General features: G+C 40.0%; 1 protein-coding gene across 1 annotated transcript; it reads left to right on the forward strand.

Moving 5' to 3' along the window:
- Positions 1-386: 386 nt before the first annotated feature.
- LOC148198516 (uncharacterized) lies at positions 387-19095 on the forward strand. Its single transcript, XM_088115834.1, has 8 exons — positions 387-486; positions 1300-2408; positions 2511-4337; positions 4643-6992; positions 7646-7770; positions 17003-17102; positions 17209-17428; positions 18849-19095. The coding sequence occupies exons 1-8, from the start codon at positions 387-389 to the stop codon at positions 19093-19095; spliced, it is 6078 nt and encodes a 2025-aa protein (XP_087971960.1).
- Positions 19096-23452: the final 4357 nt, after the last annotated feature.

The raw sequence follows: 23452 nt of genomic DNA on the forward strand, positions 1-23452 counted from the left end.
GAGTGAAACAGGATCTAGCGGCTGCAAGTAAGGAATTATCCATGAGGGTAAATGAGAAGAAGGTGGCTTTAGAAGAGGGAAAGCAGTGGAAACACCTCTACGAAGAAGCCAAAAGAGATAAACGAGAAGCCTTGAAGAGACTAAGAGAAGCGCAGGTGCAGGTAGAAAAAGCGGGGCATGAGATGAAAGAGATGGCCATGTCGTTTGAGGCGGATATGAACCGGGAGCGTTGGAAGCTAGCAGAAGCAGAAGAAGAGCATCGAACTCTGATAAAACAAATGGAGGAATATATTGAGGAACAGGAGGAGCGATGGAGGTCGATAGAATTTGAAGAAAGGCATCAGGCCTTGATAAAGCAAATGAAAGAGCACATCGCAGAGCAAGAAATGGCTGTAAAGCACTGGAAGGAAAGCTTCGCTCAGTTGGTTGCTTTGGCAAATGGGGCAATTGAAGACATCCCCAGGATGGTGTTGAATGCTGAAGCTAGTACTCATTTTCGTAATTCACTAGCGGAAATAGAATTGTTTATTAATCATTGTAAATGGTTGGTGGGAGAGATGAAATCTTTCATTGCCCGGGCGCGGGATTGATGTACATCAGAATTATGTGTTTTGTTCCTTAGACTATGTAATGGATCAAATTTTCTTTAAATGAAAGATCGGGGATGTTGTTTGGTATCGGCTTGTGTTAATTTTCCATCAGTATTGTCATCGTTATCCTGTGATTTCCACTTATCACTAGCATGCATCATGTTTTCTTTTGTTTTGCATTTTTCATCCTTATCTAATTTAATTTAATAAAAAATAATCATCAGTACAAGTGAGAAAACAACGGCAAATTTTCCACGACATCCGTACAGGACCAGAGCTAACTCGAAGGTCATGGAGAATTGGGAGCAGTCACACGAATCTATTAAGGCCGATGTCAGCCAGTTGAAGGATCAAATGGCCCAGATTTTGGCGGCTCTCGAAGCCCTGAAGACTACGGGAGGGGCAACGCCTGCGCAAGTCGAGGGAAGTGCTCAATATTACCCTCCGTTGTTCAATGCTGGGAGCCAATCTGTTTCGTTCCCAATGTATGGATTACCTCCAGGTTACACCCCACCTGTGGGAGAATACACAGAAGGGGAGCAGACTTCATTCTCTTTCCCTACCACTGCCAACGTACCGCCAATCAGTATTCAGGGACCTGTTGTAATGTCCGCACCTATGGTAAATGAAGGAATGCATGCAAACATGTCTGATGGAATACGAGTAACTCCGGTGCCACCTGTGATTACCGGAGAGGGCTTTTCTACAGGGGTTGCACCGCATACCTCGTTTCAGGGGGTAATTGGTAATGTCGATGGGGCAAAGGATAAACTTGAGAGCCTAGAGGCAAGATTGAGGGCTGTGGAGGGGTATGAAAGTTATGGGTTCAGAGATGTTGCCAAATTGAGCTTGGTTCCTGGCGTCAAAATACCACATAAGTTCAAGGCGCCAGATTTTGAGGAGTATAAGGGAAATACATGCCCTAAGAGCTATCTGACCATGTTTTGCGGAAAGATGGCTGCATATGCTTACGATGAGCAGCTGCTCATTCATGTTTTTCAAGATAGTTTGGCTGGAGTGGCATTAAACTGGTATACCCATTTGGAGCCGACTCGAATTCGTTGTTGGGCGGACTTGGCTGATGCTTTTGTGAAACAGTACATATACAATACACATGTCGCGCCAGATCGTTTACAGCTGCAAAACATGTCGAAGAAAGACAACGAAACTTTTAAGGAGTATGCTCAGCGGTGGAGGGAATTGGCTGCACAAGTTGAGCCACCTTTGTATGATAGAGAAATGGTGGCAATGTTTGTAAATACGCTCCAACCACCATTTTATGAACATATGGTGGGAAATGTATCTTCAAATTTTGCCGATATCATCGTGATAGGCGAGCGAATAGAGATCGGGTTGAAAAATGGGAAGATTAAATATGGCTCGTCGGCGGTTGCAAATTCCAAAAAACCCAATTTCAATTCAGGAAAAAGAAAGGAAGGAGATGTGCATGCAACCTCTGCAACCCCCGTGTGGAGAGGTCAGGCTCCCACCCATAACTATCGACCATACTGGGGTCAACATCCACATGCAGCTAACGCGTCATTCGGTCATCAAATTAGGCCTCAACAACAACCGGGGTACTATCAACCACAATACATCCCGACGAATAATTGGAGGGGAGGGGAAAATGTAGGTTCCAATATGAATGTGGGTCCCAATACTTATCCAAGAAGGAACCAGGAAAGAAATTATGTTAACTTTACCCCAATTCCTACAACTTATACGGAATTATTGCCTCATCTTATCAAACAAGGTCTGGTTGTCGTTTGTCCCCTGAAGCCTTTGCAGCCTCCGTACCCAAGAGGTTATGATGCAGATGCAAAGTGTAGTTATCATGGAGGGGCCGCTGGTCATTCCATTGAGAGGTGTCTGGCTTTCAAGCATAAAGTGCAGACTCTAATTGATTCTGGGTGGTTAAAGTTCCAAGAGGATAAGCCTAGTGTCGAGGCCAATCCTTTATCAGGGCATGGAAGTGCTTCGACGAATGTTGTCGAAGTGAAAGAACATGAGCTGGTGAGAAATGTGAAAGAAGTCAAGAGCTCTAGGAGGTTTATTTTGGAGGCGTTGCTGAAAGTGGGTATCTTGAAGGGTGATTATGATGAGAGTATGGCATGCGCGCTCCACCCAGATGCTGAGCACTCTATTGAGGAGTGTATTAAGTTTGAAGAAATTCTGCAAGACCTGCTAGATCGTGGTCTGATGCAGGTATGCTACAAGAGGGAGGAGGGTGATGTATTTGCACAAACTGGTGATGAATCCGGCATGATTGTACCAGAACCATTGGTGATTCATTTCACTAAGACTACCTCTATCCCACCAGCTCAAGGAAGGTCGCCCGTTGTTATCCGTGTACCAGCTCCTTTTCCTTACAAGAACGAAAAAGCCGTCCCATGGAGATATGGGACGCATGCGTCAGGCGAAACGCAAAGCGTTGACCCTGTCGTCAAAAACATATCAGGGATAGGGGGAATGACTAGGAGTGGTCGAATTTTCACATCACCAGAGTTGGCACGAGAAAGGGTTAATGATAATGAAGCAACGATGGTCGCGAAGGCAAAAGAATTCTTAAAGGGGAAGGGTGCACAGACAGAGGAAATCCCCGACAAGGAAGAGAGGAGAGAAGTTTCTGAAGAGGAGGCTTGCGAATTTTTAAAATTCATACAACAAAGTGAATATAAGGTGGTGGAACAGTTAAACCGTATGCCTGCTCGTATATCCTTGTTAGACTTGCTCATGCATTCGGCATCACATAGAAAGTTGCTAATGAAGATACTCAGTGAGGCTCACGTGGAGCAAGGTATTTCGTTGAATAAATTCGAAGATATTGTTGGCAATATTGTTGCTAATAATTATCTCACCTTTACGGATGAAGAGATACTTGCTGAAGGAAGAGGGCATAACAAGGCTCTTCACGTCTCTGTGAAATGCTTGGATCATGTTATAGCGCGTGTTTTAGTGGACAATGGGTCCTCCTTGAATGTCATGCCGAAAGCAACTCTGGAAAAGCTACCTTGCGAAGGAATGCATATGAGGCCTAGTTCAATGATTGTGAGGGCGTTTGATGGTAGTAAACGAGAAGTGATGGGAGAGGTGGAATTACCAATGCAAGTTGGCCCATGCGTTTTTCAAATAACGTTCCAGGTTATGGATATCCTGCCAGCTTATAGTTGTCTGTTGGGGCGCCCATGGATCCATTCGGCTGGAGTTGTGCCTTCTACACTACACCAGAAGTTGAAGTACGTGATGGGAGATAAACTGGTGATAGTATCAGGAGAAGAGGATCTTCTTGTGAGTGGGCCATCATCCACGCGCTACATCGAGGCGGCTGAAGAAGCTCTCGAGACAGCCTTCCAATCGTTGGAGATTGTGGGAAATGCTTGTGTGGAACCGTTTCCAGAAAATCCTCGTCTATCATGTGCTTCTATTATGATGGCCAAGATTATGCTAAAAGAGGGCTATATATATGGGGAAGGTTTGGGCAAATATCGGCAGGGGCGAGCATTCCCTCTAGAAATCGTTGAAAACAAGAACAGATATGGCTTGGGGTACAAACCTACCCAGGAAGACAGGAAAAGGATGATTCAAGAAAGAAAAGAGCGTAGTTTGGCCCGTGCAGAAAGACGAGGGCCCAGAGAGAGCAAAATTCACATTGTTGACATCAAGGAAAGTTTCCGCAGTGCTGGGTGGATCAACACTGGCCAGATAGCAGCTGTGGAGGATGAAGACAGGCCTCAAAGTTCGAGCTTTGTGTGGGCTTGCTCCCCTGATACTCAACTCAACAATTGGGAAACACTGGATTTACCTGTGATGCTTAATGTGAACAAAATGTAATAGTTTTAATTAAGCTTATAGTTTCGATTGGGGCTTTAGAACTGAGGTTTCGCGGATTGATTCTTTTTACTTTTCACTCAGCGTGATAATAAAATTGCATTTCATCATCATTTGGCATTTTTCTTTGTTTATCTTATTTATTTATACTTTTTCATAAATTTAAATGATGCAGATGTGACAATGATTGTTTTGAAAATAATGATATCAATGTTCCTAATTTTGAGCACCCTATCAATAATACGGAAGATGATTTCGAAGATGATGTGGAACCCTCTCCAGAATTGTTGAGATTAGTGGAACAAGAATCTAAGGAGATAAAACCCCATCAGGAGGAGATTGAAATACTCAACTTGGGAGAGAAGGATGAGATAAAGGAAGTGAAAATCGGTACTAGTATGAAAACGGAAGTGAGGGAAAGATTGCGTGCCCTATTGAAGGAGTTTAAAGATGTGTTCGCGTGGTCTTACAATGACATGCCGGGTCTAGATACCGATATTGTGCAGCATAGGCTCCCACTCAAGCCGGAATGCCCTCCGGTCAAGCAAAAACTGAGAAGAATGAAGCCGGAAATGTCCCTAAAAATTAAAGAAGAGGTCCAAAAGCAATTTGACGCAGGATTTTTGGCTGTGGCAAGATACCCACAATGGGTAGCGAATGTGGTACCAGTGCCTAAGAAGGATGGGAAAGTTCGGATGTGTGTTGACTACCGTGATTTGAATCGTGCAAGTCCGAAGGATAATTTCCCATTACCACACATCGATACTCTGGTTGATAATACGGCCAAATTTTCGTTATTTTCGTTCATGGATGGATTCTCGGGATATAATCAAATTAAAATGGCACCGGAAGATATGGAGAAAACGACCTTTATCACGTTGTGGGGAACATTCTGTTATAAGGTGATGTCTTTCGGACTCAAGAATGCTGGAGCAACATACCAAAGGGCAATGGTGACACTCTTTCATGATATGATGCATAAGGAAATTGAAGTTTATGTGGATGACATGATTGCAAAGTCGGAATCAGAAGAGGAGCATATTTTCAATCTAAGGAAATTATTTGAGAGGCTGAGAAAGTACAAACTCAGGTTAAATCCTGCCAAATGCACGTTTGGAGTAAAGTCTGGAAAATTGTTGGGCTTTATTGTCAGCCAAAGAGGGATAGAAGTTGATCCTGACAAAGTAAGAGCGATAACGGAAATGCCTGCGCCCAGAACAGAAAAGGAGGTTCGAGGTTTTTTGGGAAGATTGAACTACATTGCTAGGTTCATCTCCCAATTAACTGCTACTTGTGAACCAATGTTCAAGTTACTACGGAAAAATCAGGCCGTAGTCTGGAATGAAGATTGTCAAGTTGCTTTTGAAAAGGTCAAACAATACCTGCAAGACCCTCCTGTATTGCGTCCACCTATGCCAGGAAGACCGCTCATCTTGTATTTGACCGTACTGGACAATTCAATGGGTTGTGTATTGGGTCAGCATGATGAAGACGGGAAAAGAGAGCATGCTATATATTACTTGAGCAAAAGATTCACAGATTGCGAACAACGATATTCGTCGTTAGAGCGAACTTGTTGTGCACTGGCGTGGGGTACTCATCGTCTAAGGCAATACATGTTGAGCCACTCTACTTGGTTGATATCTAAGATGGATCCTATCAAGTATATTTTTGAAAAGCCTGCTCTCACTGGAAGGATAGCTCGATGGCAGATGCTATTGTCAGAGTATGACATTGTATATGTTACTCAGAAATCTATCAAGGGTAGCGCTTTAGCGGAATATTTAGCCCATCAACCCATTAGTGATTATCATTCGATGCAACCTGAATTTCCTGATGAAGATATCATGGCTTTATTTGCTGAGAACAAAGAGGACAAAGATGAAAAAGCCTGGACGGTATTATTCGATGGGGCCTCGAATGTAATGGGGCATGGAATAGGGGCAGTTCTTATCTCTCCTAAGAATCAATACATTCCAATGACGGCAAGGTTGTGTTTTAATTGCACGAATAATATCGCAGAATATGAAGCCTGTGCCATGGGTATTCGAGCAGCTATAGAGTCTAAAGCAAAAATTCTGGATGTATATGGAGATTCAGCTTTGGTCATCCATCAATTGAAGGGAGAATGGGAGACTAGGGATACTAAATTAATTCCATACCAAGCTTACATCAGGGGATTAATTGAGTATTTCGGTTCCATCACGTTTAATCATATACCGCGAGAAGATAATCAATTAGCAGACGCATTGGTTACCTTGTCATCGATGTTTGAAGTTGATCAAGATACAGAATTGCCAATGATTGAAATGAAGAGTCATGCGAAGCCAGCATATTGTCATTTCATCGAAGAGGAGGTAGATGGTAAACCTTGGTACTTTGATATCAAGCATTATCTTAGGACCCGAGAATATCCAGAGAAGGCATCAGAAAACGATAAAAGGGCGTTAAGGAGGTTGGTTGGCAGTTTCATTTTGAGTGGAGATATTTTATATAAGAGGAATCATGACATGGTTCTCCTTAGATGCGTAGATGCAAAAGAAGCCGAGCTGTTACTAAAAGAAGTACACGAGGGTACATTTGGCACGCACATGAATGGGCACTCAATGGCCAGGAAGATACTGAGAGCGGGGTATTTTTGGTTGACTATGGAAAATGATTGTTGTACACATGTGAGAAAGTGTGAGAAATGCCAGGTATACGCAAGTAATATCAATGTTCCACCCACGACCTTGAACGTGTTGTCTGCACCATGGCCCTTTTCGATGTGGGGAATAGATGTCATCGGAGCTATAGAGCCAAAGGCGTCAAATGGACACCGTTTCATATTAGTTGCAATCGATTATTTCACCAAATGGGTTGAGGCCGCTTCTTATGCTAATGTGACTAGAAAGGTGGTGACCAAGTTCATGAAAAGGGAGTTGATTTGCAGATACGGGCTCCCTAACAGGATCATCACTGATAATGCCACTAACTTGAACAACCAGATGATGACAGAGTTATGTGAGGAATTCAAAATTCATCATCTTAATTCTTCTCCTTATCGTCCAAAGATGAATGGGGCAGTAGAGGCTGCTAACAAAAATATCAAGAAGATTGTGCAGAAGATGGTGGTCACATATAAGGATTGGCATGAAATGCTTCCTTTTGCTTTACATGGTTATCGCACTTCGGTACGAACATCGACTGGGCAACGCCTTTCTCGCTTGTATATGGAATGGAGGCAGTACTTCCGTTTGAAGTGGAAATTCCATCCTTACAAGTTTTAATGGAAACCCAGTTAGAAGAGGCTGAGTGGGTTCAAGCTCGTTTCGACCAGCTCAATCTCATCGATGAAAAAAGACTAACAGCAGTATGCCATGGACAATTGTACCAAAGAAGAATGAAGAAGGCATTTGACAAAAAGGTACACCCAAGAGAATTTCATGAAGGTGAGCTGGTGTTGAAGAAGATTCTACCCATACAAAAGGATCATAGAGGCAAATGGACTCCAAATTACGAAGGGCCATTTGTAGTGAAGAAAGCATTTTCTGGTGGGGCACTAATTCTCACGAGAATGGACGGAGAGGAGTTACCATTGCCAGTTAATTCTGATGCAGTAAAAAAGTTTTACGCATGATGATTCCGTATAGTGGTTGCTATTAAAGGGATGTTGATATTATCTTTAACGCTTATTGTACTCTGTGTTTTATTCACTAAATAAATTTCATGTGAGTTCATTCATATTTTGGTTGTTTGCATTCCATTTGAAATATTGCATGTCACGCTGAGCTGTTAAGTAGTAAAGGGGAAATGAAAACGAAAATAAGTAAACGCGTGTTGATAAAAGCATCACAGGTATATCAGGTTGGCAAGCTCGGTCCTGGAGGATGTCGAAAAGGAAAAACGAAAAAAGAGGTGAAAAAAAAAAAAAGGGTTACATGTTGAGTTTGTTGTTAATAAAGTTGTCAAGGACATAGTATTTTCGAAAAAAAGTTTTGAAAAATACCGTTGGTGAGTACTTCCCTGATTCAAGGTTTTGGGAGTAACCGGTGTTCTTTTCTTGATAAAGCATCTGCATTCACATTACTTGAACCCTAATTTTTTCGTTTCCCGTAAGATGAAGGATTTCGCCATACGCCTAGTATTGGGGCAGTTTTCATTATGTTACATATCACCGATAATCCGTTGATCAGCAAAAAAAAAAAAAAAAAAAAAAAAAAAAAAACAAAGCAAAGGAAAAATGAAGTGGATGTGTCAAACACTACATAGTTTTGTTTCAGGTTTAAATTCAAGAGAAAGCCAGACAAACAAGATTCAGAGTGACATGTGGCCATTTTTCGTTATCCAATCGTCAAAAGCAGTTCATCCAATTGCACCCCTTTTGAGCCAAAATTCATAATTGTTTTCATCACCCTAGACAAGAATCATTAGCATATCGACGTCAACTTAAAAAGATACATCATAAGCATCCAAAGTTGAGGAAGAAATCTCTAAAAGGAAAAAAGAAAAACAAAACAAAAATGAAAAGGAAAGTATCATAAAGGACCACAGCAGGGGCAACAAAAAGAATGATCCAAAAGGAAAGAAAGAAAAAAAACAACAATAAAGGATGCCTGAAGTTCAAATCTCTAAAGACAGTTGACTGGGCACCTTGCAAATGATTCTTGTTTAAAAACTTTAACCGTCAAACACTTATTTGGGCCTTCATTATCCTTTCTTTCAAAACCTTTTGACCTTTAACCACGGTACAAGATAATAAAAGTCCACGCTGACTGAAAACTATTTGTCCTAATCTTTCTCACGAATTTAACTTGGAAACAGAATGATGTGGTGAACGACGCATTCAGTTAAAAAAAAAAAAAAAAAAAAAAAAGGGGTCTCCCTGTCAATCGAAGATCATCCAATTTGGGGGGAATCCTTTATACACAAATCTTTTCACTTTTCCAAAGCATACTTATTGTGCAAAATTGGGGCAATATGGGAGCCCAACATGTTAATAGCACTTTCCCCCAAATAAGGGACACGCATACGTTAATATTTGCTCACAGAAAATCATTATTCATCTGCTTTTCATAACCATTCTTCCACATCCTACAGGGTTCAAGTTAATTTGGATTGCAAAAAGCGATAAAAAGAATTTTAACTCAGGGTTACACTTTCTTCCTGCTCATCAAAGGGTTTTATACATATCAACGTTGTTTTTAAGGAATGCATTTTGAACGTACATCGTGTTTGTTGACAATATTAACAATGGATTCCAAGCATGGAACTTTCAAAAAAAAAAAAATAATGATGATGATGAAAAGCGAGAGTAAAAGAAAAGAACAAAATGAAAGTCTCATGTGTCTATGCATTCATGCATCATCATGACATAACATCATCTCAGAGGAAGCAAGGAGAATTGTTTGCAAAATCTTCATGTTTAACTCGGCATTTATCAACTTTTCAAAGCTACAAATCAAGGTTTTAATTTTCTGTTATCGGCCCTCTGCATGGCAAGGGTCGGATTTAAATTTCTGTTTTGTGAGTTTGGCCCTCTGCGAGGCAATGGTCAAATCCAGGTTTTAGTTTTCTGTTATCGACCCTCTACATGGCAATGGTCGGATTTAAATTTCTGTTCTGTGAGTTTGGCCCTCTGCGAGGCAATGGTCAAATCCAGGTTTTAATTTTCTGTTATCGACCCTCTGCATGGCAATGGTCGGATTTAAATTTCTGTTCTGTGAGTTTGGCCCTCTGCGAGGCAATGGTCAAATCCAGGTTTTAATTTTCTGTTATCGACCCTCTGCATGGCAATGGTCGGATTTAAATTTCTGTTCTGTGAGTTTGGCCCTCTGCGAGGCAATGGTCAAATCCAGGTTTTAGTTTTCTATTATTGGCCCTCTGCATGGCAATGGTCGGATTTAAATTTCTGTTCTGTGAGTTTGGCCCTCTGCGAGGCAATGGTCAAATCCAGGTTTTTAGTTTTCTGTTATCGACCCTCTGCATGGCAATGGTCGGATTTAAATTTATGTTCTGCGAGTTTGGCCCTCTGCGAGGCAATGGTCAAATCCAGGTTTTAGTTTTTGTTACTGATACTTTACTTGACATTGGTCGTTTAGCATCGTGATTTGAACCATTTTGTTTGTTTTCTTTCATGATTGAAACCCGGACAAAATTAGTGTCTTTATCTTTACTTAGCCTTACTTAAATAGTACGAAAAGATTAAATTTTCATATTATTTAGTAATATCTAAGTAAAGAGGGGCAGCTGTCAACACTCAATTTTGTCCGGGTTGTAAAAAATGTGTTTTTATTGGTTTTTTTTATTATTTTCCTTTTATTTTATTTTACCTTTTGTTTTATTCTATGTTAATGTATTTAGATCTTAGCTTTTAATTCAATTTTTATTTTATTTCTTATATTCATTTTGTTTTAATAGAGTTAATTAATCAAAATAATTGAAAAATTGAAAAATAAAATTAAAAAAAAAATTTAAAAAATAAAAATTAAAAAAAAAAGGGAAATAAAAAACGTGGAAAAGGGGGAGAGGATGTATGGTATGCGTGTCTGGAGTGAGGGGGACAAGGTGGTTAAGGGAATATTTTTCTAAGATTTTTTGGGAGGAGAAAAGGGGGAGACCAGGTGGTTAGTAGGGGATTTTTCCAAGATTTTGGCAGAGAGGGGAGGTTGGATCAGAGAGAGAAAAAGAGGAAAAGGGGGGCACACGAGGGACGTTCATCTTGAGCGATCATCCAGTCACAGAAGGGTATCCACCATTGGCACCGGAAAAGAAAGACAAAGGCCAGAGGAGGAAGGAGAGGAAGTCACCGGATACTCGCAGCTAGCAGCAGCCTTAGAGCTCCGAGAGGTAGGCCTCTTGCTCCCCTGTGTGGTCATGTATGTTTACTGTATAACTGCCTTTTATGTTTATTCCATTTTGCTTATGCTATGGTGAGTCTGCCACATTCCCCATTTTAGAATCTTATAGCATTCGTTTATCCTCTTCCTCTAAGCATCCATCTTCATCCTTTCTTGACACTGAACCTCCAACTCCTTTCATCCATATTCACCCACTGCCACAAGAGATATTAACACCCACGGCCACTACTAACACCTCACGGTCACCACCTATCTTCACTGACTACACCATTAACTAAAAAAAAAATCAAAATCTGTCTTCATTGCTCTGGCAACAACAACACCAAAACAGATTCAAATCACCAAATGAGAAAACCTAAACACAGAGATAAGAGAAATTGGTAGAACAATCATCTGCCACGCCGGCAACGGTGGCTGGGAGTTCCGCCGGCGTGAGTTAGGGTCGAGCAAAGGGGGGTGCCGGTGGCGGCGTTTCTATCCCAGGCGTAAAAGGGAGACCCGTGAGGATACCTGCGAGCAGCGAAGGCGTTTCCAACATTAGCGTTTGCCGCCGGTGATGTCTCTGGTCCAGCTATAGGGCGCGACGGTGTGGCATCGGAGGCAGCGGTGGCCGCGAACGGAGTGTAGCGTCGGTGTGTAACGCGGAGGAAGACCCTCCCTGAGAATCGCTGTTTTTGAAAAGAGAAAGGTGGAGACGGTGGCGTCGTGGCTGGTGGTGGTTCTGGTGGCGCGAGTTGCCGCCGGCGAGGCCAAGGCGTGTTCTGGTTGAGGTGACGGTGGCCGGTTATGGCAGAGGCGACGGTGAGTTCGTGGTGCAGAGTAGAAGACCTTGGGTCTCTATAGAAGGCACGAGCTGGAGAGTGAGGAATGGGGATGAACCTCCTGAACCCCTAGGAAATTCTAGGTTAGAAATCATTCCACTGGGCCAGGCCCAGAAATGAGCGCACGTCCGGGAACCTTAGGCCCTTTTGGAACGCTCGTTATTTAGTCTCGTATTCAAACGTCCATTCGGACATTTCTTGGACGAACTATTTGTTAGCCATCTCCCCAACGAACATCTGTTCGTCATTTCCGATAACGAACGTTCGTCATTAGGCTACACTGTTTAAACGTTCGTTCATTAACGAACGTTCGTCCTTAAGCTTACATTTTTGAACGTCCGTTCGTCATTTCAATAACGAACGTTCGTCCTTAAGCTTACATTTCTGAACGTCCGTTCGTCGTGTCAATAACGAACGTTCGTCCTTAAGCTTACATTTTTGAACGTCCGTTCGTCGTGTCAATAACGAACGTTCGTCCTTTAGTTTACATTTTGAACGTCCGTTCGCCGTGTCAATAACGAGCGTTCGTCCTTAAGCTTACATTTTTGAACGACCGTTCGTCGTGTCAATAACGAACGTTCGTCCTTTTAGCTTACATTTTTGAACGTCTGTTCGTCGTGTCAATAACGAACGTTCGTCCTTAAGCTTCCATTTTTGAACGTCCGTTCGTTATTTCAATAACGAACGTTCGTCATTAAGTCACTGTTCAAACGTCCGTTCAATAACGAGCGTTCGTCATTTAGCTTCCTGACTAAACGTCCGTTAATCATCTCCCCAATGAACGCTCGTCTCTCAGCCTCAATTTCTCAACGTCCGTTCAATAACGAGCGTTCGTCATTTAGCTTTTTGACTAAACGTCCGTTAATCATCTCCCCAACGAACGCTCATCTCTCATCCTCTATTTCTCAATGTCATGTCTTCAATGAGCGTTCGTCATTCAGCCTTCGTTCCCAACGTCTGTTCGTTATCTCTCGACGAACGCTCGTCATTCATCTCACATTTTTAAACGTCCGTCCGTTATATCCCCCTATGAACGTTCGTTATTCTTAACGTCCGTTCAGCCATTTTCATTTCTTTTGTTTATTTATTTTATTTTTATTTTTATTTATTTATTTATCTTTTTCTCTTATCTTATTTTGTTCTATTTATTTATTTTAAACATCTATTTATCCTTAAATATATATGTAATAATACAATATTTTAAATAAAAGAATTTGCAAAAAAATATTTAAAGGTTTAAGCGCACGTGTGACCGCTCGCGTCGTCCTTGTGCTAAAAACCTCTTTTTCTTTCTTATAAAAATTATTACAAAAAAAAATATTTAAAGGTTTAAGCGCACGTGTGACCGCTCGCGTCGTCCTTGTGCTAAAAACCTCTTCTTCTTTCTTATAAAAAATTATTACAAAAATATTTAAAGGTTTAAGCGCACGTGTGACCGCTCGCGTCGTCCTTGTGCTAAAAACCTCTTCTTCTTTCTTATAAAAAATTATTACAAAAATATTTAAAGGTTTAAGCGCACGTGTGACCGCTCGCGTCGTCCTTGTGCTAAAAACCTTTTTCTTCTTTTCTTAAATAAAATTTCAAAAATACGTTTAACGGTTGAACACTCGTGTGATCGTTCGCATCGTCCTAGTGTTCAATACTTTTCTCTCTTATTTACGTAATATTAAACAAGGGTATGAGTGCTCGTGCGATCGTCCGCATCAGCCTAGCACTCAATACTCTCAAGTTTTCCTAAATAAGTAAATAACGGTATGAGTGTTCGTGTGATCGTCCGCATCGTCCTAGTGCTTAATATCGTTATTTCTCTTTTTAAAAAATAATTAAACATATTAAAATATCGTTTTAAAGGTATGAGTACTCGTGCGACCGTTCGCGTTGGCCTAGTACTCATTACCTTCTTTTTCTCGAAAATATTAAAAACATAAAAACTCCAAAAATTAAAAATATCTACTTTTCCAAACAACAAACAATCTCTTAACTAGAACTACGTAACCCTGATTTCTCATTTTGAATGAGAATACGTAGGAGCAAGGTCAATCCTTGTCGGGCCCAAAAAACTAAAAAAATATGTTTTGTTTATTTAGAATTTTATTTTAGGGGATAATTAAACATTTTGAAAACCACATCATATTCGTGCATTTAGTTAAAGGTACTGCCTTAGGGCAGACGTTGTGGGGTGCTAACACCTTCCCCACGCGTAACCGACTCCCGAACCCAATCTTTGGTTTTCGTGGATCGTGCTTTATCGTTTTGAGGTTTTTCCGTAGTTTTCCATAATAAACTATGGTGGCGACTCCAAATCTCTTTTTAAAATCCATTTCTTTTTGGATCGTCGTCCCGTCGCGATTCCGGTTGCGACAATAGGCAAAGAAAAAGAAAAGAAAAGAAAAAGAAGTAAAGCTCAATGCAAATGCAAAGGCAAGTTGGGAAAAATAAGAATAATTGTGTGTTATGATTCTCTTAACTCAAGGATTTTGCGATCCAGAAAAACCAATTTTCTTGTTAGCCTAGCCACATTATAAGCCATTGAAAAGTCCTTGTGATGATGCATGCTTGTGAATGTTTTTGATTTTGGTAAAATGAAAGGCAAAGTTGATTCATGTGACATTGTGATAGTAGAGTGAATGAGTGATGACCTCTTATACACTTGTGTGTTGAGTGAGACACTTTACCTAGTGAGGAAATATTCCATTAGCACATGAACATCCATGCTTAATTGATTGGTCATTCATGAAAAAGAGCATTTGTTGGGTATTAACTGACTTTGTGAAACACTAAAGCATGTGCACATCTTAATTGAACTCTTGGTCATAAGTTTGATTGAAGTTTTTACTTATCTAAAAAGAGGATTTTTGAATGAGTGAACCATCATATGAATTGGTTGAAGATTGAGTTATATCTTGTTTGCTTGAGGACAAGCAAAGTTCTAAGTTTGGGGTTGTGATAACAGTTGAAAAACTGTTATTTTCATGCTTAAAATTGACACAAAAAGCCACCTTTACACTTAGAAACTAGCTTGAAATCATGCTTTTCTTCATATTTTCAGAAATAAGAGAGCTGGACAGGTTTATGCTTGATTTCAGTGTTTTTGTGCAGGTTTTAAGGTGAATTTGGTGAAAGAAGTGAAGAAGGAGAGAGATGGAATCAGAAAAGACATCAAAAAGTGCAAAAGGAGAAGCCGAAGTCACCGCTCAGCGGCAGTTTACCGCTGAGCGGCACTCAGGAAGTCACGGGAGGTCCGCTGAGGGCCAAAATGGCCGCTGAGGGGAAGAAACGTCTCACGCACTTACCGTTGAGCGGTACTTTACCGCTGAGCGGCACTTTTATGGGCTTGGACCTAATTTTCTGTAATTTACGAATAATATATAAGCTTTAGGGTTTCCTAGGGTTAGGTATCTTTGGCAAAGATGAAGCAAACACTCTCTCTTCCACCCCTTTGAAGGAGGATCTTGGATGCTGAGGCTTCCTCTTCACCTTTTTAGGGTTTTATCTTTCATTCTTTCATTGTTATTCATCTAGGTTCACCATGAATATGGTGAACTAAACTCTGTATGTTTGTTGGGGAATCAATGTAATCTTTTGAAGCTCTCATATATGGAATTTGTTTTTACATCTTTTATTTAAGATCTATGCTTTCTTTCATCATTAGTTAGGGTTTTTCCTCTTTGTTTAATGCTTGCATTGTTTAACTCATTCGATGCATGATTATTAGTTTTGTCGATACGGGCACGTACGGGGAAGTCTAGATCCGGGGAATTTCTCCCAATATGATATTGGTTGTCGTTAAGCTCCTGCACTTATGAACTGATCATTAGGAATGCGAGGAATTGTATGAACTCGTGATTAGGGAGAAGCCTTCTTGAAAGGTACTTTAGAGAGTGGCATTAACAATGATGATTTGAATGTTGAATTCCTAAAATATATGAGAGTGGATAAGATGAATTTGACCCCCAACAAAATATTCATAGATATATTTCATTGAAAGTGTTTATCTTTTGCTTTTTGCCATTGATCAAAACTTCATGCATACATATTTAATTTTCGTCTTTTGCATATAAAAATCTAAATATTTTGTCTTTAAGTCTTAGCTAATCAATAACCCACACAACTAAACTAGGCCGTGAGTCCTTAGGGAAGAACGATACTTGGTCTTACCAAGTTTATTACTTGAACGATTCGGTCATACTTGCCGATTGAAAAACAAGTTTGTGACATCATATTTTGGTGTTCATAAAGTTTGTGACATCATATGTTGGTAAGAAAGATTTGCACTTACTGAAGGGTACTAGAGGATCTTGGGTCAGGCTCGTGACGTTAAACAAGCGCTACCTGGGAGGCAACCCAGTTGATTGACTTTATCTTTTTTGTTTTGATTTTGCTCTAGTTGCATTGTAGGGATTGAATGTATGGGTGATGTGAGAACCTAAATGCATGGGGTGAGTAAGAGGCATGGGTATAGGACACCTAGGGCAAGCTAAGAAGAAGGAGAGTTGGTGCCGCAAATGCCGCTCAGCGGTAATTACTGCTGAGCGCGACTGGTGCAGATTTGGCTAGACCATTTTGGTTCAATTGGGCTCAGCAGGATTAGGCCCATTAGGTTATTTTTATACCCTAGGGCGCGACTTTGCTTCCATTTTCAGATCTCCCCCTTCCCATACACTCTCAAGCACTCTCCAAAGTATTCTCTTCACTTTTCCCTTCTTCCCCCTAGCATTTTACATTCTACGGCTTTTGAAAGCATGAATTGGTATGAACATGGTTGTCTAAGCATGATTCTTGAGGGATTTTTATTTTTATGCATGATTAGATGAATTAATTGTTGTTTGGACCGATTAAACTGCTTGATTTGGGTCTAGAACTAGGAAGAATGAATGTGGGTGGAGATTAGGAGCATTTTTGCAAGATTCTGAAAAATCTGTAGAATCACCGCTTAGCAGAAATTTCCCCTGAGCACGATTCTGGCAGAGTGGTTTTTATGCTTCTTTTGCTTGCTGGTTTTGATGCACAGGTTGTGCTAACGGGTTTTGATTGCCCTCAGCGGTGATAGGAATGGTTTTAGGGTTTTGTTTGTGGTTTACTAATGCTTAATGATGTTTCTTGTTATTTTGTGAATTGTGTCTGATGTAGGGATGACCTCCTCATCGGGCAAGAGGATCAAGACTTTGGGATCAAAGAGGAAGGATAAGGAACCAAACCGCTCTAACTCCAACAAGTTCCTTTCCCGCAAGCATGAGCGCCACTTCAATGTTGTCCAAGATAGGAGGCTATTAATGGAAAGGAAGGCTGGACTGATACCTGATTTTGCTCCACAGTTTGGAGAGCAATTGGAGAACAGGAATTGGGGAAAGTGATAAAAGTTGAAAAACTGTTATTTTCATGCTTGAAATTGATACTAAAAGCAACCTTTAACACTTAGAAACTAGCTTGAAATCATGCTTTTATTCATATTTTCAGAAATAAAAGAGCTGGACAGGTTTATGCTTGATTTCAGTGTTTTTGTGCAGGTTTTAAGGTGAATTTGGTGAAAGAAGTGAAGAAGGAGAGAGATGAAATCAGAAAAGACATCAAAAAGTGCAAAAGGAGAAGCCGCAACTACCGCTCAGCGGCAGTTTACCGTTGAGCGGCACTTAGAAGCTCACGGGGGATCCGCTGAGGGTCAAAATGGCCGCTGAGGGGAAGAAACCAACTCACGCACTTACCGCTGAGCGGTACTTTACCGCTGAGCGACACACTTATGGGCTTGGGCCTAAATTTTCTGTAATTTTAGAATAGTATATAAGCTTTAGGACGTCCTAGGGTTTGTATCTTTGGCAGAAACGAAGCAAACACTCTCTCTTCCACCCTTTTGAAGGAGGATCTTGGATGCTCAGGCTACCTCTTCACCTTTCTAGGGTTTTATCTTTCATTCTTTCATTATTATTCATCTAGTTTCACCATGAATATGGTGAACTAAACCTTGTATTGTTGTTGGGGAATCAATGTAGTCTTGTGAAACTCTCATATATGGAATTTGTGTTTAAACATCTTATTTGAGATACATGCCTTCTTTGATCATTAGTTAGGGTTTTTTCTCTTTGCTTAATGCTTGCTTTGTTTAACTCATTCAATGCATGATTATTGATTTTGTCGATACGGGAACGTACGGGGAAGTCTAGATCCGGGGAATTTCTCCCAATAGTATATTGGTTGCCGTTAAGCTCCTGCGCTAAAAGAACTAATTATTAGGAATGCTAGGAATCGTATGAACTCGTAACTGGGGATAGGCCTTCTTGAAAGGTAATTTAGAGAGTGGCATTAACAATGATGAAAAGAATGATGAATTCCTAAAGTATATGAGAGTGAACAAGATGAAATTGATAACCCCAACAACATACTCATCCATATATTCCATTGAAGTGTTTGTATTTTGTTTTAGCCATTGATCAAATTCATGCATACATGTTTATTTTTTGTTTTGCATATTAAAATCCACTTATTTCGTTCTTAAGTCTTAAATAATCAACGAATCACATAACTAAACTAGGTCGTGAGTCCTTTGGGAGAACGATACTTGGTCTTACCGAGTTTATTACTTGAAACGATTCGGTCACACTTACCGATTGTTCAACAAGTTTGTGGCGCCGTATTTCGGTGTTCATAAATTTGTCATCAGAAAGCAAGCCACTTATCCTGCACCAGCTAACATAGTAGTAGTGAAAGAATTCTACACCAACGCAAGGAGGTTGGATGATCATCCTGCTGAGGATTATTTGAGCTATATATGTTAGAGGACACACCATTCGGTATGACCCTGACTCCACTAACAAATTTTTAGATACTGAATGGGCTGATGAGCAGTGTCAGTTTGCTCTAAATATGGAAGAAGGAGCAAACTTTGGTGATGTGGAAAGTGTGCTATGTGTGCCTGGAAGGCACTTTCAGAGAAACAGGAATGGTGCAGTTGTGAATATCAGCAGAGCTTATCTGACTCCTCTAGCAAAGTATTGGATGACATTTGCTCATGCCAACATTTAGCCGTGCTCACATGTCTCGGATATTGTTGTTAGCAGGGCGCTTATTTTGTACTGTGTGCTCAGAGGGATGAGCACTAACATTGGCCAGGTCATAACCAATGAGATACAGGTGTGTGTGCCAACACTAAGAACAACAAAGCACCCTTAGGGCATCCCTTTTTGATTACACACCTATGTGAGCTAACTAGGGTGAATATCTCTGCTCCACCGTTTGAGAGGCCTAGGAAAGCTATTGATGAGGCCAATTACAGACAGTATTGTGGAGGTGATGAGGTAGCTCAGCCAGTACCACCACGTCGTCTTCGTAGAAGGAGAGGACCACCATAGAGCCATTTCAGATGAGGGACATGTATATGTCTCTTATAGATGCTAGGATGGAATCCATTCACAGAGGACAGGTGGCCACAACTAAGATGATTATTGGGATGTATGATACATCCCCAGCACATAGGTGGACCATGGATGAGTTTCATAATGTGGTGGCATGGCTAGAGGAGCAAGCCCAAGGCAGTGGAGCTGGAGCAGCTGGAGCTTCAACTATGGATGATGAGGATGATGATGATGAGTTTGAAGATGCTGAAGATGATGGAGAGGAGGAAATATCAGATGACAGTAGGGGTTGATGAGGAGCTGAGATAGCATCTACTGATGGATGATATCACCTCTGGAGCCGGATTTTTTTATCTTTTGTTTTGTACTGTTGAACTTATTTGTTTCAATTATTAGAATAAGGTGTGGTGTACTCAGTTTGAAACTTTATCTGCTATGATGGTTTGCTTATGATTTATGCATGATGAGTATTGCTTGATGATGCTTGGATATTGATTGATGTTGAGATTGTGCACTATATGCTGATATACAAGTGGTTGTTCACGAGCTATGTGAACAAATGCATGATGTTGTGATTGTGATTATGATGCTAAGCAGGATGTGTATGTGGAATGTTGATTGAGCCTATATGTGAGGTTTTGAACTCTAGAGTTTTTATGAATGAGTGTTATTACTTTGAAAGCATGAATGACTTTGCCCAGGTTTCTATGGTTGAATCATTTGCTTGTATGTATCATATGATCAAGGCCATCTGTTGTTACCCTTATTAGCCAAATGCATGATTTTAGCCCAATAAAATAGAGCACAATGTGTTCTATCCTTTGAAGCCTTAGCTTTGAACATGTTAGAAAACCCTTTTTGAAAAGCTTTACCTTGAGTTGAGTTGAAGATATCTTGTGGTATTGATAAATGTTCAACTTTGGGGTTGTTGGGAAGTCTAAACAGGCAATATGAAAAGCATTGAGCTAAGCATATGAAAAGAAAATAAAAAGGAAAAGAAAAGAAAGAAAAAGAAAGGCTCAATGCAAAAGAAAGTTGGGAAGAAGGAAGAATGGTTGTGTTTATATTATTCACTTAACTCAAGGATTTTGTGATCCAGAAAAATCAATTTTCTTGTTAGCCCAGCCACATTATAAGCCACAGAAAAGTCCTTGTGATGATACTTGCTTGTAAATGTGTTTGATTATGGTTAAATGAAAGGCAAAGTTAATTCATGTGACATTGTGATAGTAGAGTGAAGGAGTGACCTCTTATACACTTGTGTGTTTGAGTGAAACATTTTATCTGGTGAGGAAAGATTCCATGAGCACATCATTCAATCTATGCTTAGTTGATTGATCATTCATGATAATAGCATTTGTTGGATACTATGTGATTATGTGAACACTAAAGCATGTGTGTATCTTGTATGAAGTCTTTGTGTTGAGCTGATTTGAATAATTACTTATCTTGAAAGAAGGAGTTTTGAATGTGGTGAACCATTGTATGTATTGGTGGAAGATTGAATTACATCTTGTTTCCTTGAGGATAAGCAAAGTTCTAACTTTGGGGTTGTGATAACAGTTGAAAAATTGTTATTTTTATACTTAATTTTGACCTTAAAGACAACCTTTATGACTTAGAAATTAGCCTGGAATCATGTTTTTGATTAAGTTTTGGAAATAAGAGAGTTGGATAGGTTTTATGCTTGGTTTTCCTTGTTTTTGCAGGTTTTAAGATGAATTGAATGAAAGAAGTGAAGTAGCCAGAAGTTGGACTCAGAAAAGGAAGAAAAGTGCACAAAAGAAAAGCCGCAATTACCGCTCAGCGCCACTTTTACCGCTGAGCAGCACTCTGAAGTCCCGCAGTCAACGCTAAAGGGAAAAACTGCAGTTGAGCGTCAAAATCGAAGAATCGCACTTACCGCTGAGCGCTAATTACTGCTGAGCGACATTTTATTGGGCCTTGGGCCAATTTTCTATAATTTTCAGAAAGCTATGTAAGGTTTTAGCCGAATTTAGGTTAGTATCTTTGAATAGAAAGAGGCGAAATCACACTTTCTTCTCCCCTTGGAGGAGGATTTTGGATGCTCAAGCTCTATTCTTCAACTTCTAGGGTTCTATCTTTCATTATTTTTCATCTAGTTTCACCATGTCTATGGTGAACTAAACCTTCATTGTTGTTGGGGAACCGATGTAATCCTTTGAAACTCTCATGTATTGAATTGGTTCTATATTCTATATCCTTTCTTTCATTAATTGTTAGGGCTTTCTTCTATACTCTATGCATGCTTTGCTTAACTCATTTAATTACATGATCATTGATGTTATTTGTATGGACACGTATAAGTAATCTAGAACTGAAGAAATTCTCCCAAGAGCAATATTGCCTAGACAGAGGGTAAGAGGATTGGTTGCCTTTAAGCTTCTGTGCCAATGTAATGCATGAATAATTGCTAGGGAAACAAGACATTGTAAACTAGTGATTAGGAATGGCTTTCTTCACCGAGACATTGGGTTTAAGGTAAATTAGAAAGTGGCATTAACATTAATGAAGAAAGATGAATTCTTGAATACATGAGAGTGGATAGGATGAAATTGAAACCTCAACAACATAATCATTCATATTCTACATCAACCGTTTTTGCATCTTTCTATTCCATTGATCAAAACTTTGCATTCATGTTTATTGTTCGTAATTCAACAACAATGTTTTCGTTTACAAGTCTAATTTAATCAACAAATCACATAACTGTTTACCCCGTGAGTCCTTTGGGAAACGATACTTGGTCTTACCATTTTATTACTACTTGATACGATTCGGTACACTTGCCATATTACAAGCCATAGAAAAGCCCATGTGATGATAATAGCTTGTGAGTATATTTAATTATGGTTAAATGAAAGGCAAAGTTAATTCATGTGACATTATGATAGTGGAGTGAATGACTAGCCTCTTATACACTTGTGTGTTTGAGTGAAACACTTTATCTGATGAGGAAAGATTCAATGATTACATCTTTGCTTGGTTAATTGATCATTCATGAGCATAGCATCTGTTGAATACTCTGTGATTATCTGAGCACCACAATGAGCTTAATTGACTCAAGGCATGTGTTCATCTTGACTGATATTCTGTATGATAAGCTGATTTGAGCAATTACTTCTCTTAAAAGAAAATGTTTTGAAATGTGTTGAATCCTTGCATTGATTGGTTGAAATCTAAGTTACAAGTTGTTTGCTTGAAGACAAGCAAAGTTCTAAGTTGGGGTTGTGATAACGGTTGAAAAACCGTTATTTTTATTCTTAATTTTGATAATCAATGAACCCTTTTTTACTTAGAAACTTGCTTTAACTCATGTTTTTGCTTTAGTTTTGTGAATAACAGAGTTGAAGGTGAATTTAATGGTTTTATGCTAGATTCCTTTGATTTTGTAGGTTATTGGAATGATTTGAAAGAAGAGTTAAAGTACCGAATAGTTGGAATGCAGAAAAGTCAACCAGAAACCAGAAAAGTCAACCAGTCAACCAGAAAATTCAACCAGTCAACCAAAAAAGTCAACCAGTCAACCAGAATGCAGAAAAATCAACCAGAGTGTAGAAAAAGTTGCGTTGAGCGGTAATTACCGCTGAGCGGCAGTTTTGAAGTGCCGAAATCACCGCTGAGCGCTAAATTCCACTGAGCGCCAGTGCCGCACTTATTGCTGAGCGCCATTTTAAGTGGGCTTGGACCTATTTTCTGCCATTTTTATGGGCCTTGGACCACTTTTCTGTAATTTTTAGAATACTATATAAGGTTTTAGTCGACATAAGTTAGACATTTTTGGCTGGAACAAAGCAGAAACACACTTTTTCACCCCTTGGAGTAGGATTTTGGATGCTACAGCTCCTTTCTCACCTTTCTAGGGTTTTATCTTTCACCCTTGCATTGTATTTCATCTAGTTTCACCACGAATATGGTGAACTAAACCTTTATTGTTGTTAGGGAATCAATGTAATCCTTTGAAGCTCTCATGTACTGAATTTGTTCTTTAAGATCTTTATGATACA

The sequence above is a fragment of the Vigna umbellata genome, chromosome 5 (assembly GCF_029865625.1).
Source record: "Vigna umbellata cultivar VRB3 chromosome 5, Vumbellata_1.0, whole genome shotgun sequence".
NCBI classification, from domain to species: domain Eukaryota; kingdom Viridiplantae; phylum Streptophyta; class Magnoliopsida; order Fabales; family Fabaceae; genus Vigna; species Vigna umbellata.

Bases quoted from the DNA above. Each gene is read 5' to 3' on its own strand.
- LOC148198516 (XM_088115834.1), top strand. From the start codon at position 387: ATGGCTGTAAAGCACTGGAAGGAAAGCTTCGCTCAGTTGGTTGCTTTG. The intron at 6,993-7,645 runs GTACATTTGGCA...GAATGGAGGCAG, and splicing joins ACTAAAAGAAGTACACGAGG to TACTTCCGTTTGAAGTGGAA. The intron at 17,429-18,848 runs GTGATAAAAGTT...TATATATGTTAG, and splicing joins GAGAACAGGAATTGGGGAAA to AGGACACACCATTCGGTATG.